Genomic DNA, 17,648 nt, shown 5'->3' with positions numbered 1-17,648 from the left:
CTGGCTTCATAATGACTTCTGATTTCTAAATAAGGAGAGACAGACCCATGGAAAATAGTAATAAATAATGCCTAGCCCACAAATTCATGTACCGCATTCTTTATTCCTGCAGGTAGATAATATATACTGTTAAACAACCAACTTCATGCTCCTCCATAAAAACCTCCATAAAAACTTATAGAGTTAAGTATGGGTCATACACTAATTTTGGAGTTAGTTAGGTACTCATATTTATCCTTAACCTTGTTGCATTACACTTATAGTCAATGCATCTGCAATGTATTTTAAGTTGAAATTAGCAAAACAAAAACTGGGGGATACCATCTGGGTCACAATGTTTTTTACCTCTATTTATTCATGTATCCCCATGACCCTGTATTAAACTTCTGTCAAAAGGATACCTAGTCCAAACAGATGCAGCCATGTTAACTTTTAGATCCTTGGTTGCCCTCTAGTGGTAACAGACTGCCTAAGACATTTGCAGGATGCCTTGGCTTTAGAATACCCAATGAGATCTGACTGCTGCTGATGCATACAAGAAAGCACATTGCTTTGAGAGTGAGAAGGGACCCATTCTAGACCTTTATCTGTTATTTTGACCTTTTGTTACTTGTTTTTTTTATTTCATCAGAGGAGATTCTATTTGTAGAACTACTGTGATGGTCACAAGAGAAAACATCAGGTCAAATTACTTAGACATTGACAAAGCATAATTAGATTCATTTTAATTTTTCTATAGAAAACTCAAGAGACATAATATCTTTAACAACAGATTTGTCGCTCTGGTAGACAGGCTCTCAGGTGCCTCCCATATCTCTGCCTCTTGGCACAGAGAGTACCAGGAGTAGAGAATCTGGAGACATAGCCTCAACTATGTGCTCAGATCCCGGTTTCTAGTGACGAAAGACACTCACACCATGCACCATGGGATTCTGTGAGAAAAGCACCATATGTAGTCACCTTGCTGAACAATTCTCATCAAGCAGCAAGTAAATTCTCAGACACATCAAAACATTGTGGGGGACATTGTGGAAAAATTTCAGTAGAACCCTGAAATTGTTGGTATTTTGAAAGACTAGTGAAAATATTTGTGAGTAAAGCCAATCTGACAATAAGGAAAAGAAATTGATGACTAAATGTTAATTCGAGGCCATTTCTTGATTGGCTCCTGAATGGGGAGGGATATTATGTTGGAGCACGTGCAGAGATTTGAAAACGAATTTTGTATTCAACCATAGTATTGAGGAAAATATTATTGTTTTCAGAAGATATACATTCAAATATGGATGAAATGGCATGATAAAAACAGATATGTGTGTTTAATAGCACACACATTGTCCTAGCCATCCAATTTTTCTGTCATTGGAAAATCATCAAACTAAAAAAAAAAAAAAAAGTGAAACAAACAGATGAATGCTCTTAGGTGCTTTATCCATTTTAGATACTTTTGAGTTAACAGTTTCCCTTTTGTGATGCTAATTGTCTGGGGAAGGGCTCTCTGCTGCAATCATCCTGTCATCTCATGCTTAAGTGCCATGATCTTAAGGAATCAGAATCTGAATTTTAAGGAGACAGCTCCTCAGCAAATTTCTGCTGAATATCTTAGGTGGATCAGTGTCCTCATTTGTGAAATGTGATTAATGATAATCATGATGATGGCTCCCTCTTCCCCAGGAGCTTCCCTATTTGTTCTCGCTCCACTGATGCTCTTTCCTCCAGTCTTTCCCACCTGAACCTATCTTGCTCCTGTCAAGCTAAATGGCTCATATTTCCCTGACAAATTGTTTGACTTCAGGTCCCTAACTCCTTAGCAACTCTTATCTCTAATGGCCTTCCACCTGCCTTTATTAAAATGTCCATCAATGTCACCACCTCCTTCTGGGAAGTCCTGCTTGACCACCGCCAATGGCAACCCCAACGCTGGCAGTCAATCCCTCTGTCTTCCGTGTATATGCTTCTCAATTACCCTGAACTGCAAGTACACACACACACACACACACACACACACACACACACACACACACACGCGCGCACACACGCAACCTGGCTTCTTTATGAGGTTGAGATGCCTTTGAACAGAGGAGAATGAATCAGCATCTTGCAAACTTGAGCATCAAGCAGAACATCTGGTGTTTAGCAGGTGGACGTTGAAGATTTGTTGACTGAATACATAAAAGCCATTTGTAAACTCCAAATTACTAATGTGAATTACTTTGAAATGTCAAAGACAGTTACACATGTTCATTAATAGTGTGTGGTTGGTGGTGCAAGAGGGTAAATAGGGGGAATGAGACACAGGAGGTGAAAACTTTGTAAAAGGTGGGTGATTTTAGAACATGAACATTTTGGAAAGAGAAGAAAAAATAGGATCCCCGCCCCCCCGTTAATTTTACCCCCACTACACTTTTGTTCAGACTTCAGATGGCTATTTTCAGAGCCATGGTGAGCAAGGTTGCCAAACCAGTATTCCATGCCTGCACCTGGCATCCTCCAGGGTCCAGGGTCCAGGGTCTCCTCAGGTCCAGCCACACCACGCAAAGCCCCTGACAGCTACTGGGAGGCAGGAGAAAGGAAAGAGGAAGGACCAGAAAGGAATAAGGACCCCATCTGTCCTACTCTAGACCAGTTCCCGGGCCTCACCCCGCACGCACCTCAGTTTTTCCTTCTCAGTGACAGACACTGAACTTCATCTTATTGAGATTTATCACTCTGGGGCAGACGGGGTGGACTCAGGCCTGCCTGTGACGGAGGGAGATGAAGTGCTGCCCTCTCCTGGCCACTCAAGCAGGTCTTCCCTCAGCCCAGCAGCACCCCCACCCCACCTATCACTGCACTGAGACAGCAGACAGTGGAGCAGAGGGTGACCTCCCGGTTCAAAAACTGTCATAGCTGACATCTGATGGTCATTGAGACTCTTCACGTTTTTTATACCGTTTTTGCCTTTGTATTTAAACTTGGGTACAGGAGAATTTTTAGAAATTCTGGAGGCATGTAACAAGCTCTAAATAACCCAGCAGGCAAGTCTCAGGTGTTTAGGGCACCTGCCCAGCAAAGCTAGGGCAGAACAGTAGAAGAGAAAAGAGAGAAAAAAACAGAGCACAGTTTTAATGAACTTTGTGCAAAATTTTATAAGGAGAAAATCTAAGTAAAATCAAATGAATTTAGATATCATGTAAATGTTGTGATTTTTAAAAAAGTATATAATTGTATATTGGATTATTTCTGGGGAAAAGCCTTCATAATCTTTTCTGTTCTTGAGGATTATAAAGGTCTTAATTCACTCCAATCCATGTTACTGTTTTGTTCTTAATACATAAGGTCTTTGTCATTTAAGTACAGAAGGTCTATTTAGAATACTTCTCACAATATTCTATTTCTCCTTCCATTAATAAAGCTGCTTATTTTTTGAAATTGATTTTTAGGATTGGGTTTAACAGAAATTTCTCTTTCAGTGCGAATTGCAGTATTATGTTACCTGTCTCAGTGGTACTTCATTTCCATTCTCTTTTCCAACTTCTCTTTCATCCTCAGCAAGCAGGTAAGACTACTTAATTACTGAGGAGTAACTCTGTGATGACAACAGGGAGAACCCCCTACCAGGAGCCAAAATGCCTCTGCAAATCATCACAACAGTTTTACGATAATATGCGTGTCTGTTCCACCCTTAACGTTAATTTATTTTTTCATTCAATATCTATTGGAACAACTAGAAGTTTCCAAGTGGAAAATATACATTCCCAGCCCTCAGGAAGCCTACATTCTAATGCAAACAACCATAAGGTAGATTTTTGGAATCAAAACAAATTTTCAAAAATGAAAAAACAGATCCATGATCAAATGTATTGGAGAAATATGCAATAATCATCTCTCCCTCTCTCTGTTTCACAGCGCATCTGCCAGGTAGAAACTCTGATAGCAAAGGAATTTACTTGACTCTTTTCAGAATTCTTTTCCATAACAGAACATAGGTATTATCTCTCTACAGTGTTCCTCTGTGGTTCAAAAATAGTGTTATTTATGGCTGTGTTTGGTAATTACAGTGGAGAGACAAAGAAGAAGGAAGCTATGCTCGGGAGAACTGGGACAGCCTAACAACAGAATACATGTGACCCCACACTTAAAAGGATAAGTGACAGTTTGCCAGCAACCCAGCACTTGGGAAGAAGTTCCAAAGAAGGAAGAGTGAAGCAATTGCTGGAGGCATCCCTAGGTCACCGTAAAGTGAGAAAGAATGGTGGATGACAGGAGGCATCCTAAGAAGCTGGAGGTAGGTGGTGGATGGAGGAGCTGCCCAGGGCCAGGGCCCTTTTCCACTCTCTAGGCAATAGCAGACCTTATAGAATTGTGCAGGGGGGTGGTTAACATATACTCACACTCCCCTTGATGAGAAGAATGGATCTGGGAACAGACAGCCACACTGGAGATGCAAGGTGGGAAATGGGTGACAGACACTGAGTTTGTCACAATACTGCATATGGTCACCTTGTAAAATACATTTGGATTCAAGAGAAAGAAGCCCAAACAGTAAAGCTGCTTATGTGGCTCCATCCTCCTCTCTATTCTTCTGCTCCTCTCATTTCCCCAATGCCTGTGTTCTTAGAGACAAGAGTATTTGCACTTATTTGCTCTAACGAAGTGTTAAAAACAGCCCATGTGTCAAATACATGAATGACCCAAAATAAGTATTTGCGTTTATCCATTCGATTCTAAAATGCACTTTCATATCCATTATCTTGCTTCAAATAGATGTTGAAATCAAAATACCTGGAAATTTCACAAAGCCTGAAGATACTCACTCACCTTTGAGTGTAAGTGCCTGACTTCTCCTGGGATCCCTGTTTCATTACTTAGCACAGATTGGGGTCCTACCTGAAATATGCCTTGAATGATAAGCAACTTTGGCTCTGTTGGCTTCCAGTACTTTCATATGCAAAGTTTATTAGGTTAGGAGGGATTACTCTTGACACCTTTTGGTCCTTCAAGTAAATGCCTGATTTTCAGGAAGGAAGTCATTAAATGTAACATTGCAAATACCAAATACCATCCCTGTCAAAACAGCTGACAACCAGGGATTATTAACTAGCTCTAATGCAGCATTTGCTTTAGAAAACAAATGCTTTGAACTGACAGTACGGTTACTCTTCTCTCAAACTTTATAGTGTCTGTTCAACGGAATGCTATGGAAGCCCAGAAGTCAGAACCCTGGTGAATACATTATTGTCCTTTGTGTGGTATTGGGTAAATGCACACCACGAATCTAGCAACCTGTACAGTCTAGCTGTGAGAGAGGGGTGTCTTTTCTTTTCAGAATGTGAAAGGGTCAGTTGTGTTCTCACAACCATACTTCATGGTCCTCAAGAGTGTGGTGCAACCAACCAGTGCCACTCAGCTTTCCTCCAGGAGTTACTTCCCCCCTCCCCCAGTCCCACCTCATTCTCAGAGATTTTCTTCGTAGGTGGAACCCTGCTTAGCAGAAGTCCATCGGAATTCATTCTCTCCTAAAATTTAAAAAAATATTTTGTTTTCTAACTTTTCTAAGACAAAAGTTGGAAAAATCAAAGAGTGATTAAATAAATGGATGAATGAAACTATAGGAAGAAAGCAAATTCAGAGAAGCAGGCGTACTCAGGGCAGCTGTGTATGGGGCAGAGCTTTGGTACAGAGAACTACCTGGGCTTATGGCTCACGTGCACATAGCCACTGACCACCTGTGGGACCCACAACAAGCAGTAGAAACCCATTAGCTCCGGTTTTCTCGTCAGTGACATAGGAATGGTATGCCTATGTCATAGAGTACCATGAGAATAAAGTTTGATAATGTAGACTTCTGAACACTGTGCCAAGCACTTAATGAGCTCTCCAAAAATGCTATTTTAGAAATCTGTTTCATTTGGGAAGATGTTTTCAACCTGAAAGCAATGTTCATTTGAAGCACAGAATAGAGAACAAAGAGTTATCCAGCAGGTGAGCTGGGTGGAGAAATTAAAGGTCTCTGATGCTTCTTAAGTAAGGCACTCACCAGGTGGAGGTATTTATTATTCTTAGTGGCATGAGTGCAGTGGTGAGCCAATATTAATATAGTGTTAACCTTTATTTTCAATCCACCTGTAATTTAATCTGGAGGTGAATTTATCACTAGTTGGAAAAATGGCTCTTTTAGGGGAAAAAAATCTTGTTTCAAAGATGTGAATGGTAAACAAAAGAAATTCTTCCATTTAGTCAATTAAGTTTTCTCTGCTCCTTTTTTTTTTTTTTTCCAGTCTGCAAAACAAGGGTAATGACTTCTCGTGGACACTCAGGCTAGACCAGGTGATACAATTCATGTCATAAATCCTAGTGAAAACGACTGCATCTGTTCACAAATAATGCACAGCATTCAGAGATCACTATCACTAGATGTGATTCATTATATCCCCCCCTCCCAAAAGTATTAAAAATAATTATCTAAAAGACGAACAACGAACATTGTCCCTGCCTTAAACAGAGTTTTGTTTGGATTATTTTGAAAAGCCAACCACTGGTTGCAATATTCACTTCAAACAGGAGAGGGCGCCATGTACCCATCTATTGCTATGCTTTTCCAAGCTGGAAAGGCCATCCCCATCTAGAGACCCACACTTTCAAGATTTAAATTGATACATTTCATGAAGTTCATGTTGTGGATAAGAAAAAAAAAAAGACTCTTGCAACTGTGGTCTTAGGAATCTTTAAATAAATTCTGGCATTGGAAATAAATAAATAGTCTCAATTTTTTTTTGTCCTGACCCTTTCAAATGCAGATGCAGATAATAGTGTCCTACACAGCTTTAACAATTCCACTGCATTTATCCATACATTAATTCAAATAGGGGCATAAGTGGTAACCGAGGACAAGTGATCTGACATTTCTTAAATGATACCTGTCGCCAATTTATATTTATTTTGCATCCAAACCACCTGTAGGGTTGGTAATATGGGAAGCACCAAACCATTCCCTCTGTGATCACCTTCTATGGAATATTACTGACCAGAACTACTCTCCTTCTTAAAATTTTCAGCAAGTATGAAAGTTGAATTTTTGGAAGAAAGACTTTAAAAGAAAGAAGAATGAATTAACATTTTCCTAAGAGGTGGTGTCTGCCTAGACCTATCATATGTGTATTATTTCATTAATCCTCAACAACAGCACTAGTCAAATAATACTGCCTCTATTTTACAAAAAAGGAGAACAAAATTTGAGCAACATATTTACAGTCGCACAGCTACTAACTTGTGGAGTCAAGATGAAAATAATTCTTGAATTTCTCTAAATCTTTACTGGTTTTTATCTAGCTGAGTAGTTCAGATCATAGACTCTGACAAAGCTTGTAACCTCACTTTAATACCCTAAGTTGTCACAAGGGGTAGCAACAGTGACATCAATTGTGTGGTGAAGGAGGTGTGCACTTTGTCCTTTGGTTCAAGACTTCTCAGAGAATATTCTCTTGTTTATTAAACTCTCTCTCATACTCCAGGGGAATAAGTGGCTGAGATGAGCTTGTTTCACTCCAGTCAATAATAAGGCTACTGAGGCAGGCCGGGTGCAGTGACTCATGCCTGTAATCCCAGTGGCTACGGAAGCTGAGGCAGGAGGATTGCGAGTTCAAAACCAGCCTCGGCAATGACGAGGCACTAAACAGCTCTGTGAGACCCTGTCTCTAAATAAAATACAAAGTAGGGCTGGGGATGTGGTTCAGTGATCAGATGCCCCTGAGTTCAATCAAAAAATTGAACCTCAAAATAATAATAATAAGGCTACTGAAAAGCTTGTTATGATACTACTTGACTTTAAAAGATGACCCCCAAACACTCTGTCACTTTCGTCCCCAGATATTGTCACTTAACATATTGTCACTTAACATTCATAAGCATGCAATGGCTAAAGAGTATGTCCAAATTTCTCAACCCACTCTTCAGTTAGTTATAAAATGTAATCTGAGTTACTGCTGTCTTGTTATTTTTGTATGAATATGGATATCAAATAATTCCAACATTTCAGTTCACATATTACTGGATTCAGCTGCCACTTATGCTATTCAAAGGTATGAACACAATTTTCCTTCTTTAAATATGACATTAATTATAGCTCATAGAGAGCTTCACAAAAACTAAAACTTCAGATTTTATAAATCAATCAAATAGGATTTTAGAGGCCATGTGTAAGATAATGTGATGGGTTTTTTTAATACTTGCATTATTTTAATGTAATGATGCCATAATACATGGCAATATATCAACTTAGCCACTGACATTCTCATTTGCAATATAAATTTATTCTACATTTCATTTCACAGATCCATCCTTCAATAAATATCCTCATTATTACACATAAACATCGTTTTTATACATAATCTGTTAATGTAACACTTTACAATTTGAATTTGGTGCAGATAAATAGTTCTTTGACGCCATACTGCCCCTGTGTTGTGAACTGAATGGGGGCTTCCAAGTACCTTCTTGGATTTTTCCATACTTGGAAATACATGTCAGGTGACCCCCAGGGGGAATCAAGCAAGAGCCAAGAGGCACTTATAAAGCTGGTCTTGTGTGCCCTCCATCCACATTTCCTGGGGTCTTTCACTTCTCCACACTGTTCCTTTGTGTCCACCACAGAACCTGAGCACTTTTCTAGGTGAGAGATAGGTAAAAATGGACCCAACTGGTCAGAGAAAGCCCCACAAAACATGTCCTAGGCTTACTAGGCACGAGCCGAGCACCATGACACACAGCCTTGGCCGAACGGGTCACCTCTTGCCCAAGACTTCTACAGAGGAAATGTGGTTGGAGCTTTTCTCTGCCTTTAGGTTTTGTATTTTTTTAAAACTTAATTTTTGCAGAGCAGGTTTAAGTTTTCAGCAGAATTGAGATGAAAGTATGGAGATTCTTCCATATAGCTCTTTGGTTTCATTCAGTTTTTCTACCTGATGTAATTGAAGGAAATATTAAATGAGGCCAAAGTCTTTAAAGTGACATTATGTGGGGTTGATTCAGGGAACTGAGTGGCTGAGGTTGAATTTCTTCTCTGCATCCTCATTTCACACCCTGGAATATTGCTCTGTTTGGTCTCCCTGTCTGAAGCCTTCCTCCTGCTCCAGAAGCTCTGGCACATGTTTTATGTGCAAATACCCTCACAATTCAGAAAGCTGAAGCCCAAAACTTGCAGAGACCTTAAGAGAGAGTAAGGAGTCTTCCATGTTGTAAGGCAAAGCATTTCAGAGGCTATGGGAAAGTCAAAACATCCCTGCTCTGGAGGCATTAAAAGGAATAAAGAACAGGGACAAGATCAGACTGTGGGAGAAGAAACTTTTTCAAGGGACATTTACAGAGGGAGAGAATGAATCAGTCAGCAAAGGACCACTGGCTCATCACACGTGCTGGGCACTGGAGGAGCGCCTTGGGACTGGGCACAGTCTTTGCCAAGGAATCCTAAGCCCTTCACCTTCACCTCTGAGTATACTGATCTCATGACCCTATGGGTGGATTATTTATTTTCCTTTTACAAAGTATCTATAAAATAATTTTAACATGCAGACAGCTCTAGAAATACTCTCTGGACACAAACTGTAATGGAGGGTTACCTGAGCGTGCTCTTCCAGCATCCAGGAGTGCCAGCCAGATGCAGGTGTGCAGACAGCTATGGACCATGTGGGAACAGAGAGCCACTGGGCCCTACAGGCAGCCTGGAAGCTCTCATTATGCTCTGGACACTCCCCAGAAGTGTGACATTAGGAGCATGGAGGGGCTGGAGGGCTGCAATCAGAAGGACCTGGGCTACTAACCTGAAAAACAGTCTTGGAGTATGAAAGGGCAGGGGCTGGGCGAGGCCTGTCCTGGGTGTGAGGACATAGGCATAATGGTTCAGGGTCCCACAGCACAAAGATCTTGAGTCCGGAGGCTGAGGCTTTCTGCATGTACTTCTAGAGAGATGTGGGTCTGTCAGACTTTGAAATGTGTTTCCAAACAAAACAGCAGATGGTCTTATTCCTCTCTCCCATATCAAAGACCCTCAGAGGTCACCCAGCTTAAATGACAAACAAGCCTCAGGAAGAAGTTGAAATTCCAGTCAAACCTTTGGGCCATTTGTGAAGTGTGTGTGTTCATGAGTGCGTGTGTGTGTGTGTGTGTGTGTGTGTGTGTGTGTGTGTGTGTGGCAGGGGGTGAGACTGTGTATGGTGGTGGGTGTGCCCACATCTCCTTCCTTCCCAGAAAAATGAGTGCAAACAGACCTCTGGAGCATCTTTCCTGGCAGAGCTGCCCTTTGGCATGGAGAACCATCCTGGCAGCTCCATTCTTGAAGGAGAGCTTGGTTTTACATGCCCTGCCCCACCACCTGCTGCAGGAGGACTGTAGATAACGGTGCTGTCCCCAGTGGGATCCCTGAAGACAGGGGCCTCGTTCTCAGCCAGGGATGATGAAATGCATGCACATCAGTTGCTGTCTCTAAAGCACTCCTGACTCTTTCTTTGGAGCACATGGCTTTCTCCTCTATTACAGAGGAAAACAAAGGAGAACGTGACAGGTGCTTCAAGTTCAGCAGACGACTTTTATACTTGTTACTTTTACAAGGAAGAGATTAACTTTTTAAGGCAGAGAAATTCAGTTTAATTCCCAAAGATTTGTGTAATGGCAAATGTCAAAATAAGTGGTTTCATTGCATTAAAATTCCAAGAAAATGTCCTCAATTGTCCCATGCCTAGTTTATTTGCTCAAGAGTGAAGTATAAAGGAAGAAAATCTCATTTTCATCTTTCTGGGTTTCACAGAATAATGTGTTGTAGAAAAAAGCCTGAACACTTGAAAATCACACTTCTTTCCCTAGCTTCTATTTTATCTTACCTATTTTTAAATCCCAGTCAGATAATATTTTATATTTCTATCCATCTCACACCTGTGCTTGTTACCTGATGCTAAAACAGGTAGCAAAGTCCATCAATGTTACCTTCCCCTTTCTTCCCGCCCACTGTGATGGTGGGCCACCTGTCACTGGCCTTAGACTCTCTGGAAATGGTGGGTCCTATTAGTTCTATCAGGCAGCCGAGGGTTGGGGTCAGTCACTTTTGGCCACTTCTGCTCATTTCTGCTGGAGCAATGCTTAATGCCATCTGTAACACCTAATGCCACCTGTAACACCTCTCAGAGAGCACAAAGCACTTCTTGCTGAGAAAACTGAAAAGAAATAGGATGCAAACACCACTCCATGAATGAGGTCTTCCTAAGGCCAGATTCCTAAGGCCCTCCCAGAATGGTTTGGGGTTTGTTGACTGCTTCCATTTTTTTTTTTAACAGATCACATTGTTTTCCAATGATTCGTAGGAAAAATTCTACATAGGTCCTATTAGGAATTCTGGATTTTAAGAACTATGAGGGATCCTAGTGTTAGAAAACTGCTTTATTACTGACCAGGATGATTTCGTCTTTAATAATGCTATGTGCTCCACAAGCCTGAATAAAATTTGAGCATTTGCTCTCAGAAAAAGCATCTGGACATCTTTTGCCCTTGCTTCACATTCCTGAGCACAGGGCCATGTCAGCCTCCCTGCCACTTAAGACAGCTGAATCAAGACTAGGGCTGAGGGACTGGGATTAAGTGAAACGGGACCTTTCGGGCATGTTGGTTGACTTTGGTTAATTCAGAGCAAGGTTTTACCATTGTTGCTCAGCCACAGAGAAGCCTGGAAGGCAATTTTCTCTTTCAGAGCCCTGACGGCCATCTCTGGTGATCTGGGTGTCAGAAGAAGTTTCCATAGATAAAGAATCTAACAGCATATAAAAAGGGTGAGAGGTTTTCCCTTGGTGTATTTTGAAGAATGAAGTACTTCCCATCAGGTGAGCAAAGAGCTGATAATGCAGAGGCATAAACAGGTGCTTGCCTCTGTTCTGGAAGGTTGCTCTTGGAACCTGCTCGCATGGAGAGCTGAAGGGTCTTAGATAAAACAACTGTACAGTCAATTACAAAAAGGCAAAACAAAACACAACACACAGAACACTTCTGAGATACTAAGGGTAATAATGTAACAGCAGCAATTGAATACCTGGAAAATGGATTGTATTAATGCAATTTTTCCACCAATTAGCTAAAACTCTATATCTAATATTTTTAAATTTTAGATATTAGTAAACACAGCATTTTTGGAATTAAACAGTTTATCTTAGTGAGGTTATGTTATTATTTATTTATTGTCTTATCTTTTCAACTTCCTTTATATTCAAAGTGTTTAAGAGATAGGCATGGTGTCACACTCCTGTGATCCCAGTGACTTGGGAGGCTGAGGCAGGAGGATTGCAAGTTCAAACCCAGCCTCAGCAACTTAGCAAGACCCTGTCTCTAAATAAAACTAATAAAAAATAAATAAAAGGCTAGGATGTAGCTCAGTGGTTAAGCACCCCTGGGTTCCATCCGGAGTACCAAAACAAAGCAAAACAAAAAAATTAAAAACAAAGAAGTGTTTAAGATGGCTACATTTAGTTATAAAGGCATTTTACTGTTTAAGACACAAGAAGTTCCAAATGCCACTTGGGACACCCTTAAGAGAAGCACGTGGGTTTGTAGGTACCTCATACATTCACAAATAAATTACTGTGCATATTTAAGGCAGACAAAATTCTAAGAAGCGCCATGTAGAAATGCAATTAATCTGTGTAGTTATGCTTTTCAAATAGCTGACATTTAAAATAATGGATGAATATGTAATTTGCTAATCAGTACTGGGCAGTTCCCAAGGAGGTGTCATCATTAGTTTCATCATTTACTGTTTCAGAAGAGTTTCATGGTTGAACCTGGGAAGCAGGGAGAACCCACTCCGGGGTGACATTATCCCACCAATAGCACTTCACTGCGGCAGTGATCACGCCTTACAAATCAAGTCAATGTGTGGAATTCCTATTGGGTGAGTTACACACAGGACATTTATGTGAGTGGCTTCCCCCATACTGAATTCCTCATTCGTAACCACACACCCAAATGAACTTCAGAGCAACATATTGTACTTTAAGAATGAAATGGTGTTTTAGTTTATGCTTTTATTTTTTGCCTCTGTTCTCCAAGTGATAATAGAGATCTCATTGACCATGCATGAGCACTTACATTCCCTTTCTGAAAACATTTCTGATATTGTTGGTATAGGAAAGAAAAGTCATTTATTTGGAGGTTGCCTTATTAATCTACAGCTTTCGATAAGTATCTAGATTATCTGGTCAGTCAATTTGTCTCCAGAGCCTAAGAAAGAAGAACCACTAGCTGCCGTGTTCAATGCAAATGAGTTGGTATATGAATATTTATAAGGACATCAATATTCACAGTATCTTACAATCATGCTCCAAGCTAAATAAAAATAAAAGTAAACTTCCACAAATATTACAGTATAATAAGATAAGAGCTGAAAGATATGTACAAATTCATTGATAACATCTGTGCAATATTGTGGACAAAACATTTAAAAAGAAATTTACATAAAACAAGGTAGATAAATTTATCAAATGTTGATAAATTTTCAGAGACAGTATAAAAGTACACAAAACGTGGAAAAGAGAAAGAATTTTAAAGAATAGCCACTATGCCAATACATACAGTACATGTTTACTACATTTAAATTACAGAATGATGGAAACCAGAGACAAAAACGATTTGGTAACAAACAGCAAAGAAAGTTTCACCAGTCACAAAGAAGAAAGACATTCCTCTTAAGATGAAAACACAGAAGGCCAGAACTCATCCCCCACCCCATACACACAGAGAAAAATAAAAGCAAATGCAAGAGTTGTCTACAGCGACACACGACAGACAGAAGTGGGAAGCATTTGGCATGTTGCATCACAGGAAGTCAATCACGATTGGCTAACGATGATGGTACCTGGCTCTGTTGCAGGTCACTGGCTTGCCTGAGAGGAGGAGCCGAGGGCGGAGGCACACCTGATGTGGATGCAGATCGGCCTAACTTGCAGCTTACTTTAGGTTCTGCAAACAAGGAGGAAAGACAAAAGGTTAGCTGAGAAATGTCTGCAGAGTTGGGATGGCTTTCTGTCTCCCTTTTGGTTTTGCTAAGTGTTCTGGGAATATGCAGAAAGCCTCTGATGTTGGCTAATAATTGGCGGGTGACTAAACACCTTCATAACAATTGACTCGGAAAGGAACTTTATCTTCAGATCAGCTCTTGGGAGATAAGGAACAAATCTCTGGAAGCCCAGGCCTGATCTCTTGCATATTTTATCCCATTTAAGGTTAGTTTCTGTGGAGTGATTGCGTAGCAGTGATACCCATTACAGGGAAAGCAAGTAACCTGATTATTTCTGATGCTTCATCTTTAGCTTTGGTCCAGAGGACTCCTACATTCTAAAATGTTACCCATGCACTCCAAAGCCTTCCTGTCTCTTTCCTTCCTTCCTTCCTTCCCTCCCTCTCTCCCTCCTTCCTTCCTTCCTTCCTTCCTTCCTTCCTTCCTTCCTTCCTTCCTTCCTTCCTTCCTTCCTTCCTTCCTTCCTTCCTTTTCTTCCTCCCTTCCTTCCTCCCTTGACTTCCATGACTACATTCATCATATTTCCTATAATGAGTTAAAGTTTTTATTTAACATATTTCTATTTTGTTTACATTTTATAATGATCCTCTAAGAACTCCGTGATGTTTTGTGTGGCAGAATATGAAGTAGGAAGGATTCTGGATCCATGGATTTATTTTCCAACCTATCCAGAAATCAAACGTATTTCAGAATGCATTCATTTTATTGCATATATATGATTCTAAGCAAATAGTGATAGGTGAAATATTTTATCACCCAGAGTAATGGGGAAGAGTCGAGTTGATGGTAGATAAAAAGATGGAACAAAATGACTTGGAAAGTTCAGAGAAAACTACCCAGCATATACAAGAGGAAGGTCGCTCCTCACCTCTGCTAAACAGACTCACGTGTACACACACACATGTACTATACTTCTCTTCTCCTCCCCTTTCTCTCTATAACTCTCATCACTTCACCTCTCTCCTTTCATTGTCTCCTGCTTCACCTCCTTGTTCTGCACTTTCCCTTTAGAAGAGCACTCCTGTGGCTTCTGATCCAGTCTTTTCCTTCTCCAGTCGGGGAAAGACTCCGGTAGCTCTGTCCTCTCCCTGCGCTCTTGCTTGGTCTTGGATCTCAGTATTCTGTACAACAGGCGTTATACCCACATGCTCACCAGGAAAACCAAGATAAAGCTTCCTCTCAACGTCTGAATCCCCCTAGTGATTTACCCATGTTTAGCAGGAGTGCCACCTCCATTTTTCTGAACAAATCTTCTAATAGTTTTCTAATACTTATCATCAGTTTTCCTTTCCTTTCTCTGTAAAGTAAGTTCTGTTACAGTTTGTCTTTTTCTTTGCAATAGCTTCTGTATTTATCTCATGTCCCAGAAACCTCCTTGCTGGTTCCCAGGATCTCTCTGCTCACAAGTAACGAGGACACAATGCCACATTTCATGGATGACTTTCAGCACACCTACCTTGTTCAAAAATTGTTTCTATGGCTCCATACTTAATATTGTAAGAAATTAAAAATCACCTAATTTTCACAAGTACCATCCACCCTCTTTTCCATAGCTCCCTGCTCCCAAGAACACAGACATCCCAGGTCCCCTTGGGATCCACATTGATCTGCTTCCGTCCTTCACCTCAGGCTATTCTAATACACAGACGTTTATCAAGCCAGACCTCACAGGTGTCCAAAATCCACTTCAAGGTGCACTTCCAGTGTAAAGTGCACGGTGATCTTGTTTTTCTCTCTCTTATGAATTGCCTTAGCACATAACAGGGTTTAAACTACTTGATAAGGTTTTGAGCATTTTTGCTGGTAGGAACCAGATAGTAAGTGTCAATTATTATGCACTTTTCTGTCACCAAACATACCCAAATTTACCTTTTGATAAATGCTACTTCTAAAAGCAAATAGAGGAGATCAGGTAACAAAGAATATAAAACCTGGAAACCAGGCCTGGTTCCCCAGCTTATTAAGTTGGTGGCCCTCATTCAAGAGGATGTCACCCTCTAAGATCCATTTCAGAAAATCTTTCCTTAGTTTTGTTATGGTGATGAAATATCTGCCCACCCATTCCTCAAAATACCATTGAATTCCTGCTGCAGAGAGAATTAAATGGGTGTATCCTATGATGATATAGATAAAATATCACCATAACTTATAAATTATCCCCATTTAATAGAAGGCATAAATCCTTGCACACCTTAGGGCATCATCTTTTATTATATAAATAACAGGTGAACCATTCATCAGAAACCTGGTTGGTGAGTTTTCATAATGAGCCAATTTGTCCATGTATCCATTCCTGTGTTAACACACTCAGTCCCAAGAAGTGAAAAAATTCAATGTTTTTCTTAGGAAAGGATGACAAATATTTATTTACTATAAGGCTCTTTCCAAGTTTATGCTAAAGGTATGATCTGTACCTAAGGATAAACTGCTCCTGTGGAGGTTTCCTGACCTAATCAGACTCTTTCAAATGTGGATACTGATATCTCCAATGTGCAAACTGAGCCTCTCCAAAATCCAAGCAAAATTTTGATCTCCTCTTGACCTGTAAAGGCCTTGTTTTGACTCTTCAGGTTCAGTCTGGGTTCTGTGAAGGTTCAGCAAGCCCCACATAGGTCTGTAATAGAAACCAATAGCCACCAGTTACATATAGCAATGAAAACCCCTAGCTAGTCACCTGTAGGGCTAGCTCTGGAGTCAGGTCACCTGATAGTGGAATGTTCAAACCCATGCAGGCTATGACTCCACCTGCAGAGGGACACTGAAGTGATTCCCATCAATTATGCACAAATTATGCACAATCATGTACAAATTTGTATACAGGCACATGCACTATAAGGTTGATGCTTAAAGCTTTCGTGCAGTAGGGGCATTTTAAAAATTTTTATCTCTCTCATTTTGGCTCTTCTGTCACTTTCAAATGTTGTAACATAAAGGCACTCGGAATTTATCATGGTATTTATGTGCCTGTGTTGATGACATGAATCTTTATGAAGTTGCTCTGACTGAGGTTTCTTTAACCAAATTAATTGTACATGACAGTCCTGGAAATCCTAAAGTAGATCCTACCTGTAATCAAGCCTCTTACAGATCTCTAGGCCTGTGATATTAAAGTTAAATTGTCCAACTCACTTCTTACCTTTGGTGATACAGTACTCACTCAGGCTTAAAGAGCAAGTATGACATCACCAAAATACTCTGTTTTCATCCTGATTTAAAAAAAAAATGCCAAGGCTTTTTGCAGTCCAAAAACAAAAGCTCTATACCTAGAAAGAAATGTAAAATAGAGCTTTTCTACCCCCAAGAAACATTCATTCCACTAAGAGATTAATTTTGAAGTAGCAGACACCTGTTTTCATTGCAAAAGAAGAAATTTCCTTTGAAGACTCTATGGATAACATTTTAGAAGTGTGGGCTGTTGTTGCTTGTGCAATTTTCCTGAAGAGTAGACAGAGAACAAGAAAGATGAAGTAGATTCAAAGGGAGATGAAGAGAGCGAGACAGGGAGGGAGGAAGAGGAAGGAAGGAAGACAAGGAGAGGGCTGGCGACTCACACTCTAACTCCTTGGAGTAAACAATCATCAAGAAATGACCGACCGTGAGGTACTTCCAAATCAGTCCT

The 17,648-nt window shown here is 40.3% G+C and overlaps 1 protein-coding gene across 4 annotated transcripts in view; it reads right to left on the bottom strand.

Annotated features, from left to right (window-relative positions):
- Nyap2 (neuronal tyrosine-phosphorylated phosphoinositide-3-kinase adaptor 2) overlaps positions 1–17,648 on the bottom strand; it is a 246,969-nt gene that overhangs the window by 26,773 nt on the left and 202,548 nt on the right. For all 4 annotated transcript variants that reach the window (XM_021727144.3, XM_021727145.3, XM_078018105.1 and 1 more), the window contains one exon: positions 13,868–13,971. In XM_021727144.3, the coding sequence (XP_021582819.1) occupies positions 13,868–13,971 (104 nt within the window). The remainder of the gene's footprint in view (positions 1–13,867; positions 13,972–17,648) is intronic.

This window comes from Ictidomys tridecemlineatus, chromosome 7, assembly GCF_052094955.1.
Source record: "Ictidomys tridecemlineatus isolate mIctTri1 chromosome 7, mIctTri1.hap1, whole genome shotgun sequence".
NCBI lineage: Eukaryota > Metazoa > Chordata > Mammalia > Rodentia > Sciuridae > Ictidomys > Ictidomys tridecemlineatus.
Note: the sequence above shows the minus strand (reverse complement) of the source record. Positions and strands in the feature narration are given on the sequence as shown.